At 51.8% G+C, this 14423-nt stretch overlaps 1 protein-coding gene across 1 annotated transcript in view; it reads left to right on the top strand.

Moving 5' to 3' along the window:
* Nucleotides 1–14423, top strand: part of Rgs20 (regulator of G protein signaling 20) — an 84278-nt gene that overhangs the window by 26561 nt on the left and 43294 nt on the right. The window contains exon 2 of the mRNA XM_012515230.1: nucleotides 6375–6383. Within this exon, the coding sequence (XP_012370684.1) occupies nucleotides 6375–6383 (9 nt within the window). The remainder of the gene's footprint in view (nucleotides 1–6374; nucleotides 6384–14423) is intronic.

Raw genomic sequence — 14423 nt, 5'->3', positions numbered from 1 at the left:
CTAATAAAAAAAAAAAACAAAAAACAAAAAAACCACTAGTGTTTTACTTGTCGTACAGTTCTGGAGGCTGAGGAGCCTAAGCGGGAGTGCCGGCTTCGGCTTGGCCTCTGGTGAGGGCCTTCCTATTAGGTCACTGCCCAGCACAGCACCACATGGCAAGCCCACGCAGGAGCCTGAGCGCTCCCTTTTATAACAAAGCCAGTACAGAAGTAGTTCCTTAATCCTTAAATGGGGGCAAAACCTTCACATCCAAATACTTGCAACGGATTTCACCTCTGGATAAAGAGATACTAGGAACCGGGTTTGTTTTAATTAATTAATTTTTTTTTGGTACTAGGGATTGAACTTGGGACCTTGCACTTGCCAGGCATGAGCTTCTGTCACTGAACTATATTCCCCAGCCCTAGGGAACCACAGCTTCAACACATGAACTTTTTTTTTTAATGTATTTGGTTGTTGCAAGGTCTCACTACACAGCTCAGACTCATGGTGATCCTACTGCTTTCAGCCTCCCCAGCTCTGGGATTACAGGCATGCACCACTACGCCCAGACTCTGGCTGGCTCAGCCCACCCTGCAGGCAGGGCTGGCACTGCATGTGGTGCTGGAGATCAAATCACAGCCCCTGTGCTTGCCTAAGCTTGCCTAAGCAGGCGCTTTAGTCCACTGAGCTATCTCGCCAGTCCAGCACATGCACTTTTTAAAAAAACATTTATTTATTTATTATTGTGTGTGTGTGTGTGTGTGTGGCCAGCTCAGCCCACCAGGGGGCGGGGCTGGCTGGCATGTGGTGCTGGGGGATTGAACCGAGGTCCCTGTGCTTTGCCAAGCTTGTTCCAAGTAGGTGCTTTAGACCACTGAGCCATCTCACCAGCCCTAGCACATGAACTTTTGAGTGGTACACTCAACAGATATCAGCATTAGATAAAGCCCCACTGCTACCCTGAGCCCTTCATTTTGTTAGCAGTGCTAGCTGGGGAGGACAGGGTCATCCCAGTCATCCCTCCTAGAGCAGGGCAGATGGGGCGTCCACGGCTGCCCTGTCCCCACCTCACACTTACGTGGCCTCAAAGTAGCTTTCCTTCTGTCTGCTTTATCACTTCCCTCATTAGAACCACCCTCCCAATATGAGGTTTAGGCATATTTACATTTTAAAAGTTATTAAAAGAATGAATGAAGCCAGAATGATGAGCTGTAGAGATATCCTTTCTAACAGTGATATTTTTGCAAGGAACACTGAGATTCTAAGTGAACCTTAATAGAGACATGTTATTAATAGTTTTATACCCTCAAATTATTAATAACCTGTGACTCCACAGCCATGCCCTGTTTAGTGTATCTATTGCTGCCTTCTAATCTGCATGACTTATAGCCAGTCCAGGGAAAGAGTTCCCTCTTTTTTTAATCTTTTATTTATTTGGAACAGGGTCTTGCTATGCAGCTTGGACTCATAGTGATCTTCCTGTCTCAGCCTCCCCAGCGTGGGGATTATAGACATGCATCGCAACACCTGGTTTCAGTGGCTGGCACAGCATGTGGTCCTGGGAATCAAACCCAGGTCCTTGTGCTTGCCAGGCAAGGGCTTAGATCACTGAGCTATCTCCCCAGCCCAAGATTTCCCTGTTTTGGTCAATGTTCACTAGATTCTTAGATCCTAGAGAAAGAACTCTGTCTCCAAATAATAATGAGAATATATAACACAGATAAATCAGTTCAAAATGGAACTTAAACACTAACACTCAGGAGAACATAGATCACTTATAAAATTAAATCTAAACTCAAATTCTATCCTGTGATTTAAGCCCTAAAGGCACTTAGAATGTTTTAGTAATTTAATTCTGCTATGGATGTTTATGAAATGGTTCTGTTTAGTTATGGATGAAAATCTTGAATATGCTTTCAAAAAATGTTAGTCATTTTACTAACCTGAAATGTGATTTTCTAGCTGTAAAAGGCATTCTGGTCACTGTTCAGTAGCCAGCCTGAGTAGTTAGGGAACAACTGTTCAGTCAGAATGAAGCATTCCCTAAGTACTGGGTTCCCAAGACCAGTGCTGTCTGTGACTGTTCCATGCTGTGACTCTGGTTACTGAAACTCCCAGACTGCCACCTAGAATCTGCCTGGAAAGGTGGGCAGGGCCCTCTGCAGGGCAGCGCAGGGGAGCTGAAGGTGTCCCTCTGTACCTTTTCCCAGATTGCATCCGTGTTCACACTGCGGCAGGCCCTAGCTGAAGGGCCTAAGGAAGCCCACGGAGTCCAGCACCCCACATGCAATCACGCTGCACACTGGTCCTGGGGCCCACACGGGGGGGGGGGCAAGACAGAGTGAGCAGGTCTGAGCCAGAACCAGAGAGGCCAGTCCAGTGAAAGGTGCAGAGCTCCGGGAGAGCAAAGGAGGCGCGGTCCTAAATCAAAGGACTGAGGCAAAATGCCTAAGGCAGCGTGCTCCAGAAGGGGCTCACAAACGACCTGGGCAGGAGGCTGGGAAAAGACAAGAGGGTCAGGATACGGCTGTCACAAAGCCTTGTGCACACAGGAGCTGGAGACACCAAATTCCAGAACCCACGGAAAACCTAGCCACACCTGGGACCCTAAGAGTTGAGTGTGTGTGTCAGAAAAGCGCTGGGCGCTCACTCTCAGTGTTTTCGTCTTCATTCAAGGTGGTAGGCGAGTTGGGAAGGTCTTGACTGTGCGCAGCCCAGCTCTGTGCCACTGGGACCTGAAAGCCCCCTCTCGGCTTCCTAGCCCCGGGTTCCTCCGCCCCAGATGCCCTGTCAGCCGCACTTCCTGCACTTGTGCTGGGCGGTGGACGGCGCAGATGAGGCCAGGACCTCGAACGCCCAGTCAGCCAGGTAGCTGTTCGAGCTGGCTGCGGGCTGAGCCTCCACTCCATTCCTCGTTGGAAGCTCGCCTCCTGCGCCCTCCTCCTGAGCAGGGTGACGCTGGGCGGCGGCCCTGTCGCAGGTCTTCACTGCTGGCCCCGAGAGGTTTTCAAGTTGCTCAGCAGAGGCTCCCGCCCCCCCAAATGAGCTATGGGCGCGCCTCCAAAATCTCCCTGGCTCCCAGCTCCTGCCCCTCAAATAAACGCACCTCGCCAGAAAACCGGGCGAGAGTTTACCAAAAGAAGGAAACTTCTAGAAGAACAACCTCATTCCCCAGGAAAAGGTAATGAGGGGAAGCGAAACAGTGTGAGCTTACTCGGAAATGCAAACCGAGCTCTACTCTCCCGGGCTCAAACAAAAGCTCGAAAGACAAGTCAGCCAACGCGCTCAGCGGCTTCCCAGAAAGGGCCTCATGAATGAGAATGGGTTGCTAGGTTTCCTCCCTTCCTGCCGACAACTGCTTCCCACAAGATTTCCCCTGCCAAAAGAAAGCGGGCAGGGCTTGCTGACAGCCAAGCAGGGAAGCGCGCCAGCACCGCCCCCGAGGGCGCCCGGGGCCGCGCCCGCCTTCAGGACCCTGGAGAGCGCTTGCCGCGCCCCTGGGACCGCCGCTTGCGGGGCGCACTCCCTCCCCTTTGCCTCACTTTCGTTCTGCTGCCCTCCTCCACCGTCATTTTTCTTGGCAACCACCACTCTGGTTTTTCACAAACAGATTACACTGTTGTTTTTTGTTTGTTTGTTTGGCTTGAGGGGAGGCACTGGGATTGGCCGAGTTAGTTAACCACACTAAATGTGTGCACCAAGAGGCACCCAGAGCAAAGGCAGAGACAAAGGCTGTACAAGGCCAGGTGGCTTCCAAAAGCCGCCAGGTTCAGTTCCTTCATCCCTGAAAATGAAGGTGATGACTAAAAAGCCATTCACATGTGATCCGTGAAGTTAGTGGCAAGGCTAAGTCTAGAAGCTTCGGTTCCAGGACTTTTGCTAATGATTCCCAAGAATAATTTTCTTCATCGCTTTCCAAGATAAAAAACTTTTACCTTCACCCTCATCACTTAGGTCTCCTGTGCAACAAGTGGAAGGGTCAAAAGTGTGTTCCTGAAAGTAAGACGGGACACGTGCAGTTAGAAAGGATTCCTAGTCGGAGCCTCAGCATTTAAGCCACATTAATGAGCCCCGTTCTGCAGCCAGCCTGTGGCAGGACTGGGACCCCTCAGCCACCTGCACTACCACCCAAGCCTCCTGTAAACAACTATCGGATGGGAAGCTAGCAGCCAAGTCCAACCCTGCCAAAGGACAAGGAGAGGGAGGGTGGCCCGCAGGAGGGAGGGGAAGACGAAGAGTTGCGAAAGTGCAGGGAGATTTCCATTCAGAGTCTAAAAGAATCCTCCGGAGTTGTGAGCGCAGACTCTTGCACACACATGACGCACCCGACGCGCATACAAATTCCCTGAGAAAGTCAACGTACAGATTCTGATGCCTTAGGTTGGAACACGGCCAGCGATTTTGCATGTCTAAGGAGCGACTAGAAACAAGCCACGCAGCCGGCCCACTGGCCACACTTGAGAGACACCCAGTGTAAAAAGGGATGGAAAGGGGGAGATCTAACCTCAGGCCCTTTCTTTCCTGCTTTCCCCCACCCCTTCTCGCAACCCCGAAGTCACTTCTCACGGTGCTGAAGCAATGGCCTCGTCTAAGGTCTGGACGCAACAGTAACGGTGTGCTCTTCTGTCTCTCCCCCCCTCCCCCCCCCCCCCCCCGCCCCGCCCGGCCCACAGCTCCCAGGCCCGCCCGCGGCTCCAAAGCAGCGCCGCCTCCTTTCCCGCGCGTTCGACTGCCTCGCAAGCCTCGGCGCTCACCTTCTCCGGCCGCCGCCCCCCGGAGCTCCCCGGCAGCGCCCGAGCTTCTCCCCGCTGCTTCCCGCCCCGTGCACCGCCCGGCTCCCGCGGGCGCACCAGGAGCTCGCTGGCCGCCTGCCGCTCCTTCTCGGCTCCGTGCTGGCACTACCCGGCCGACCCCTGGGGCGGCGCCCCCCGAGGCTGCCCGACCCGGTCGCCAAGCCCGAAGAGGAGGAGGCCAGCGCGGGGCAGGGCCCGCCCGTGCCAGTGAGTACCGCGCCCCCGCCTCCCGTCCCTAGCCACGACGCACTGCGCCCCCGGTTCCAGCAGGGAAGACCCGAGGTCGGGGCGCAGCGGACCCCGAAAGCCCCACTCCCGCGCGCATCCGGAGCCGCTCTCTCCCGGCCGTCCCGCCCCCACCTCGGGGCGCGCCTGCTCCTCCGCACAGGCCTCCCCCCGACCCGCCCAGTCCCCTGCCCTTCCCGGAGGAAAGGACGCGAGGTCAGGCTGGAGTCGGGTCAGTTATTTGAGCCCCGGCCTCAGCGGCTCTGCGCCCGGCGGCCCCTAAACTCCGCGGGCCCTGGCGTGGAAGACTCGAGGGAGCTCCGCCGAGGCCTCCGCCACGGCCCGAGCCGGGCTCCGTCCTCCTCCGCTCCACCCGCCCGGGCCTCCAGGGGCCGCCTCCAGGTCCCGCGGAGTAGGACGGGTTAGGACCCCTTTCCGGTGCCGGGGAGTGGGACACGGGCGACAGCGCCGAGCGCGTCCCGAAGACTGAGCCCAGCTCGGTGCGCAGGCTCGGGGCGCGCGGCCCGCACCCCACGCGCAGGGTTCAGCTGCGCCCTAGTCGCGTCTCCGAGGGGCCGGGGGCGCAGGGAGCCAGGTGGAGGCGACCCGGGAAAGCCGAGCCGCGGAGGCGGAGGCGGAGGCGGAGGCGGGGCGGGAGCGGGCGGTGCCGCGGTGGAAGAGGAGGCGCGAAGGGGGCGAGGGCGGGACCGAGCCCGAGAGGCGAAGCGGAGCCCCGCGCCGGGCGAGCAGAGAAAGCGAGCGCCCGCCGTACGCATGCGCGCGGCCCACGAGGCGAGCTGGCCGGAGCAGCCCGCGGGTTCTTCGGGGGACAGCGCGGGCGTGAGTACGCGGCGACCGCTGGCCGGATGCTCCTCCCCGGCTGGCGCTGAGGCCTCGGCTGGGGGGTGGCGGGCCGGGAGGTGGAGCCGTCGCCCCCTCAGGAGACACCCCGGGCTGGCAGGGCAGTCGGTCCGCGGGGCTACAGGCGGGTTGGCAGAGCGGTGCCCGCGGCTGCCAAGGACGCCGAGCGAGGACCTGTGACCTGGTCCGAAACACTCCTGGCTCACCCCTGGCGCCCTCGGGAATTCCGGGAGGGTTAAAAGGTGGGCGTCCCCTCGGATGGCGAGACCTGACCCGCGGGGGCGCAGGTGGGGAGGGGACGAGGAGCCGCTCCCGAGGCGCAGCGCCGCCCTTTCCGAGACGCGTGGCCTGGGCGGCCCGGGGAGCAGGGCGGGGAAGCGTGGCCGGCGTCGGCGCTCCCCGCGCCCCGGCAGCTGTGCCCAGATGCGTCCCTTAGGTTCCGGCGTCACGGAGATTGTCTGCCAGCAAACCGGGTGCTGGGTCCTCCGAGCTCTCGCAGCTGCTCTGGGGAAGTTGGAACAGGTAGGACGCCCAGTGCGCCTTTTTTGGCTGGCGGTGGAGAGGGCGAGAGGCCTCCTGCGCGGGACACTCGGGGCTGCGGCCGCAGAGCCCTTAGAGTCGGCGGCGCGGGCGGCGCGGGAGCCTCTGGCGAGGCTAGGAGCTGGGACCCCGGAGGTCTCTTTCAAGGGACCTGTGTGCGCGTGCATTCTCCTTTCCACTGGTAGGGGGAGCATAGTGGGGTGACAGCTTGAGAGCGCAGCGCACTGGGATGGGGTGGGCGTTTGCGGGAGCGGGCTGTGTGCTTTGCAGCTTTCCAGCGTTGCAAGAGTGGGCGAAAGGTGGGGGGTACAGAGGGCGCTAGCGCCTGCCCACCCGCCCCCACATATGCAAGACACTTTGGAGAGGAAGTCTGGGAACACTGGATTGGGCTTTCCAGATTCCCCAGCATCCAAGTGGTTTGGGTCGATGAACTACACCAGCAGTGGGGAGGACGCGACTTCGGTGCGCAGGGCCATGCTGGGGAGCCTTGGGGTGCTGTCTCTCCAGCTGCATGGGAGGATGGAGTGGTCTGCGTTAGTACGAGGCCTCTGCCCTGCAGGGGGAGCTCGCTGGAAGGGAAATTTCGCTGGTGTTCCCTTCTCAGCACGCGCAAGGGGCCAACCTCTTTCAGTGACCCCTCCAGGTCCACCCCCCCAAAGTGTCCTGCTGAGGTTTTCCAGGGGTTGCCTGTCCAGCAGGTCTCTGAGCTGCTCCACGTGGGGGGAGCAGTGAGCTCCGGCATCAGTCACTGGCCCTTGCGTGGCTTAACTTCAGTTGACTTCTGGTGGCTTCAGACTGTGGAATTGACTGGGCTTGGGAAGGGACTTGCCTTCCCAGCTTGGCGAGGACACGAGTCCGGAAATGACTGTCTTTAAGTCCCTTGGTACAATCATGATTTCCAGTTTTCTGTTTTTGTTTTCCCCTCTTACCTAATTTTGTCATCTGGCTTATCTTCTGTTCATTGAGAGGCATCTTTTGTTTTACATATTGCTAAAACGTGTGGTAGGCAGTGTTGTCTAGTGGAGAGCGCTGGGATCTGTCAGGTCTCAATCTGGCTGTGTGACTTTGAGCAAGTTGCCCAACTTCTCTGTGCCTTAAGAGAAGTAGAGGTGCCCATTTCATGATGCAGCTGTTGGTATTCAGTAGGTTAATATAGTGGAGCTCCCAATAACTCCCTGCCACTTACGGAGCAAAAACTGTCCTGAGAGTGGTAGACTTGTTCAGTGGACTTCAAAAATACAAAAAAAAAAGTAGGAACAAATGTGTTGTCTTACCTGATTTAAGACGTCTGTAAAAAAGGGCTGGGAAGATAGCTCAGTGGAATAAATGCTTGCCTGGCAAGCACAAGGTCCTGAGTTTGACCCCTGGTACTACCACAAAAAAAAAAAAAAAAAAAATTCCAGAAAAGCTGGCCAAATAGTTCAGCGGATTAAAGCACCTGCTTAAGCAGAGTGCAGCAGCCAGAGTTTGATCCTTAGTGTGCATGCCAGCACGCTGAGCCAGCAGTTGAGACTGGGTGTGGTAGTGCGCCTGTAATCCCAGCTCTTGGGAGTCTGAACACAGGCGGATCACTACGAGGAGTCTGATCTACACAGTGAGACCCTTTAGACCTTGTACTAAAATACAAAAAAAAAAAAAAAAAAAAAAAAAAAGTGTAGAGACATGGATGTCCATCATCAAAATCAGGAAAACAATAAACTTTTTCTATCAATATTTAAATTTAAATGCAATGCATTTTTATCTCGACTTTTTATGAGATCCATACAAGCTTCAAACAGCATGTAAAGAAAATTCCTACCTACAAAACAGATGCACTTTTTACTTTTAAAATTTTTTTAATCTTTTATTTATTTATGTATTTGATACAGGGTCTCTCTACACAGCTCAGACTCATAGTGATCCTCCTATCTCGGCCTCCCCAGTACTGGGATTATAGGTGTGTGCCACCAGGACCGGTTTTGGGGCTGCACTGGCACGCCAGGGGTTCCAGGGCTGGAGCAGCATGTGGTACTGGAACTCCAACCTGGGTCCTTGAATTTGCCAAGCAGGCGCTTAGACTGCCAAGCTATCTCCCTGGCCCCCAGATGCATTTTTTAAAATACGAGTCTAAAAAGGCTGGGAAGGGCTGGGCAGATGGCTCAGCAGAATGAATGCTTCCCTGGCAAGCACAAGGGCCTGAGTTCAATCCCCGGTTCCACCAAAAAAAAAAAAAGGCTGGGAAGTGGTTCCAGGCTTACCTGATGTGCCCAAGGCCCTGTGTTCTGTTCCCAGGGGCACTAGGTTAGGGCGAGGAGACACATGCTAGGGACTGTGCTGCGGAAGACAGAAAAGGGTGTGAAGTCATACTTGGAGAAATTCAGTGCCTTCACTGAAATACTGTCCTGAATCCACTTTATGCAAGAGAATCTGCAGATTTTCTTGGGAACCAGAAGGGCTAAGCTCCCTGAGATCACTGTAAACCCTTATCCATATCAACCTTTATTATGTGTAGAGTACAGAATAATGACATGAGCTGGTGACTGACTTCATGTACCTCTTACATTTGCAGAAAGGGAAACACTCAGATTAAGGATCCAGCTACTTAGGGGCTAAAAGAAGATTAAATTCCGCCTGCTCACTCCCCAGGGCTCACACACCACTCTGATGATTTCCTGTTTACAGCAGACTTGTGAACTTCTTCTGAGCAGGGGACCAGAAGGTCTAATACAGAAGCATGTGTGAGAGGCGGGAGTGGTGCCTGCTGCTGCCCAAAGGCTTGCTGTGGCTCCGCATGGAGCTGGACAGGCCCAGGGACTTGCCTCAGGTAAGGTGAGGTCACAGAGCAAGCTAGCGGGATGGCGTGAAAGCACCAAGCTAACCGGGCTGTGCATCCAGTTCCATATTCTGACCATCCCTTGAGGAAGTTTTACATTACAAACCATGTTTTAACATTTTTTGGTACCAGGAATCAAACTCAAGACCTTGCACTGAACTACATCGCTGTCTCCCTGTCCGTTCGCTTCTGCATGTGGCAGTCCAGTGACATTCATGTCCCATGAACTGTGCAGACTAGGTTATCTGGCTGGCCCTCTAGGAACCGCTTAGGAAGTGTGCGGCGGGGTCTTTCAGGTGAGCATATGGACTTGCAAAGTTATTTATAGGAAGAGTGTGTTTTCCAGGAAAGGTGCTTCCAGGAATGGTACCTGCATCCCAGAGGAAGGCAGCCGGCTCTCTCCAGTGTGCGAACTGTGTGCCTTACCCTAGACTGCCACATGGGATGGCTACCGCTGGTCCTTGAGCAGAGATACAGGCTCTTCAGCAGGGCATGACTTCCTAGCTTGCTTCTAATCAGTGTAACAGCTGAGTTCTGAAAACACACTAGGACGCGAACATGACTCACCGTGCAAATGCGACTCTTTCGCATCGGTTCTCGGCGCATCCCCAGGTGACTCAGCATTTGAGCTGCGGTTCTGCGAGACCAGTGTCAGTCCGCAAGGAGCAGGGTTCGCTCTGAGTCAGCTTAGGGTTTAGTACAGTAAGTGTGAGTCATTGTCTAGGGCACCATCAGGATGGTCCCTGAGTGTGCCCTTGAGCTCCCGAGTTTAGACCCGCAGCAGGCTGAGTCAGCGCGGCGCTCTAGCGGATGAGCTTTGGTAGGGGTCGTTCTCAGCGGAGTTTGCGGCTGTTGTGCATCATGTTACATAATTAGGGATCCGCAGCCCAGGTTACCTTGATTCTAATCCAGCTGATGAAATTCAAGCTACGTTTGCAAGGGGAGTCGTTGTGAAATAAGATTAATATGCTCACTTGCCTACCAGTGGTGTTTCACATGTGTTACTTCCAAAGTTATTAAAGTCAATTAACTTCTGGTTTCTCGTTATGAGGTAATTTTACTCTAAATTGTAAAATACTTTTTGACACTGGTATTTTTATTTCAGACAAAGACACCTCCTGCAAAGTTACCCAGTAGTTTGAGCAGAAGGGGAGATGGGGGTCCAGCATAGGCCTTAGTCCAGTAAGGAGGAAGAGGGGGCCCATCTGACCCATCCTCGTATGTGCCTGCCACTTCTTTTCCTGAGCTATCTCCCTGGCCCAAGCCTGTCACTTCTGAAGGGAGCTGGACCATCACTCTCCATACTGGACAATACAAGTTTGTGCTGCTGCTTTAAGGACAACAGCATCTGCCCCACCACCATCATTTGTCTATTGTGGTGCTGGGAATTGAACCCAGAAACTTGTGCACGCTAAGCACTGAGCTACATCCATCCCCAGTCCTAGATTCAGGGCACTACTAACCCTCCAGGGCTGTATGGCAGGAACCAACACAAAACGGTGGGAAAAATTATGCACCCTATTCCTTACCCTACCCTCAAAAATTCCTTTAATGTCTCAGGGTGCGATATAATGAGATTGAAGGGACTAGTAGATTTCTTAATTTGTGTAAAAATGTTGTTGATAATTACATGCAGGTTATTATCCTTGGAAACAGGATACTGTATAAGGGCTCTACCATGTATCATTGTGTTTTTATAAATGTATTTCTAGTGATAACCTGGATACTAATCCATATATCTCCTGCTCTATCAGAAGTATAGGTATTTTGTATTTAACAGAGACTTTACATTAAAAGTTAATATTTTCTCATTTATCACAATTCTTGACAAATTCAGATTGTTAAAATTCTTTAATAAACTAGAGTATTTTTACAACTGAATTAGAGGTTCTCTATAAATGCACTAGGTTTCAGGAAGGGGCGAGTAGGTATTGTTGTAAGATGCACAGTTGCTTTTTAGTTTGTTTACCTGTGTGTGTGTGTGTGTGTGTGTTTGTTTGGCACAGGCCTCAATATGTAGCCCGCATGGCGTGCAGTACAGGGACTGAGCCCGGGTCCTTGGGCCTGCCAGGCAGGTGCTTAGACCACCAAGCTTTCTCCCCAGCCCCACTTTGCTTCTTTAGAAGTGTGTGCATCTCGAGTGTACAACCCCATTTCCCAGAAAATAAGACCTAACCTGAAAATAATGAGCCTTAGGACTAGAGATCATAAATGCCAGCCCCTGCTGGTCGTCACCATTGTGACCACCAGTGCTTCTTTGGTTAGGTCTTATTTGGGGGCAACACAGAACTTAAGGAACTTTGCACAAATACACTGCCATACAACCACTGCGGTGGACCAGGGCTTTTCCATCTCAGCATTGTGCATGTTTTGGGTCGTGGCGGGGGCTGTCCAGTGCGTGGCAGGCTGTTTATTCCCAGCCTGTATCCACTGGATGCCAGCAGCCCCCCTCCCCAGCGTCAGGACCACAATGTGTCTTTTTCTCAGTATTGCCAAATATTCTACGGGAAGGGGGGCAAAAAATCACCCACTCTGATCTGGTCAAAATACAGAATATTGCCAGGCATGGTGATGCACGCCTGTAATCTCAGCTGCACGGGAGGATTGCAAATTTGAAGCCAACCCTAGCAAGCCCGTGAGACCTTATCTAAAAGAATAAGAGTGCTGCAGCTTGGGCCCCCAGCATGGCAAGATGGTGGATGGGTAGATCTGGATGTATGGAGATGCATAGACAGATAGACAGACAGACAATAGATGAGATGTTTTCAGCTCCTTCACCCTTAAGATCCGGTCTTCCTCCCTCCCCGACAGTACTCCATAGGTTACCATGTTTATAGCTGCTGTTACTATACGTCAGCTGTGTCTGGTTTTCTTGTTTTGTTGTCTTTTTTGAGACAAGGTCTCACTAGGCTGTTGAGGCTGTCCTTGAGCTCACTTTGTAGCCCAGACTGGTGTCAGACTCACAGTAGTCTTCCTGCTGCAGCCTCCTGAGTGCTGGGATTACAAGTGTGCACAGCCTGGCTCTAGCCATTTCTGTCCTCAACTTCACAGCACAGTGTACACACTTTTCACATCTGATTCATGCCTCTGCGTTGCATTTTTGAGATTCGTCTATTGTTGCTGCCTGAACTGCTTTTGCGGTGTCCAGCAGCATTCCTGTGCCTGAGCACACCACAGTGCATTTGTTCCCTGAGAGACTTGGGAGTTGTTGCTGGCGAGGGACTGGTATCACCGGGATGGGGAGCTCGTCCATCCCTTTCGGTGAACTCATTTCCACTGAGTAAAAACAAAGAAGCTACATTGCTGGGTAATAAATAGGTCAGTGTATGCTCAGCTTAGTAGATGCTGCCAGTTGCGAGGTGTTATGCTTCATAGCCAATGAAAAATGGGCCATCAATCGGTATCATTGTTGTTACTATTCATTTGTAGGATTTGGGGTTTTCTTGTTTGTTTGTTCATTTGTTTCAGTGGTATTGGGGATTGAATCCAGGGCTTTGTGAGCGAGATCCTTGGCTTTCTATTTATTTACTTATTTAGAAAGAGGGTCTTGCTAAGTCACTAAATTGCCCAGCCTGGGCTCAAACTTGTGATCCTTTCCACCAGTCTCGCAGAAGCTGGGATGACAGGTGTGCGGCACCACACCTGGTGGTGGGAGCTCTTTATAGACCCTGAGTACAAGTTGTGGGGCAAAGGTGTGTGCATGCCGATGGCTGTGTTGCAGGTGTCTTCTCTGAGTCTGTGGCTTGTCGTCATACGCTCATACATTATCCATAACTATTCTGTCCAAAGCCACGCTCCTTCGAAAGTAGCATCTTTTTGCTTTGGCTGCCTTAAAGTTCTCTGTGTTTTTGGCTGCCGCAGCGAATGTATCTTCTTTGCTACTGTCTTCTGGGCTCGCTGAGTTCTTATATCTGAAGGCTTGCCTATTTATTTTCCTGCTTCTTTATTGTTATTGGTCCACATTTGCAGTGCGAGGTGACCCCTCCCCCTGGGGGTCTGGACCCAGCGTGCATGTGCGGATCCCGGCCCCCTCCTCCTCCCTCCTCCGGGTTGAGCTTCATCAGCTTTGAGCATTTTTCACTCTTCTAATGCTTTTTTCTCCTTCCTCCTCTTTTTCTTTCCTGGAACTCAAATCGTATGTATTTTAGACTTTTTCCCCTTTTATCCTTGGCTTTGTTTGGTCATTTTTTTTTCCTCTCTTCTTCAATCTAAATACTTTCTGTTGATCTGTTCTTTGATTACTAAGCTTGTCTTTTCTTCCTGTTCTCCAATCAAACCCAACAGAGAGCTGTTAAGATCTTTATTTTCTCTAAAGACACTGTGTTCATTTGATTTTTTTAAAAATAAATTTGAACTCTGTGATGAAAATACTGTTTCCATCAATTTTAACCAATTCTTTTCTACTAAATCCATTAATTTTTATTTATTTATTATTATATATATATTTTTGGCAGAACCAGGGATTGAACTCAGGCCCTTGTGCTGGCCAGGCAAGTGTTTAGTCTACTGAACCATCTCCCTGGCCCTAAATCCAGTATGAAGTGTCCATGCTTCTTCATCTGCTGGTTTAAAAAAAAAAAAAATCAATTTATTTGGTACAAGGTCTCACTACGCAGCGGGGACTCCTACTGGTCCTCCTGCCTTAGCCTCCCCAGCACTGGGATTACGGGCGTGTACCACTGCATGCTGGGTTCCAGGGCTGCCATAAGTGTACCAGGGATTGAACCCAAGTCCTTGTGTTTGCCAGGCAGGCACTTTTGCCACCAAGCTATCTCCTCAGCCCTTCTTCTGGGCCTTTAAATAGCTCATTAGGCTGTAGTGTTCTTTGGGAAAAAGCAAGTACAAAAGCCCCCAAACATCAGAACATTATAATACAGCCAGGTAGATCCATTTGGGTTAAAAGACGCATGAGCACTAAGCATGAAAAAGACAAAACTGTGCAAATGAAATGGAAAACCCACTTTGGAAATGTTAAAAGATTTTCTTTATTTGCCTTGTCATCTAGTTTTCAAAATCATATAGGCATGAGAACTGTATATTCTGAGGTGGGCAGAGAATATGTTTAAACATGAAATCTGTCCTGCAAATCAAGAGGCTACATATGGACTGTTTTTATTTTATTTTTTTTTTATTTTTATTTTTTAATCAGGAAAGCAAAGCTTTTTACCTTTCTCTTTGCTCGTTTGTTTTTTAAAAATATATTTTTAAAA

The sequence above is a fragment of the Octodon degus genome, unplaced genomic scaffold (genome assembly GCF_000260255.1).
Source record: "Octodon degus isolate 3935 unplaced genomic scaffold, OctDeg1.0 scaffold00054, whole genome shotgun sequence".
Classification (NCBI taxonomy): domain Eukaryota; kingdom Metazoa; phylum Chordata; class Mammalia; order Rodentia; family Octodontidae; genus Octodon; species Octodon degus.
Note: the sequence above shows the minus strand (reverse complement) of the source record. Positions and strands in the feature narration are given on the sequence as shown.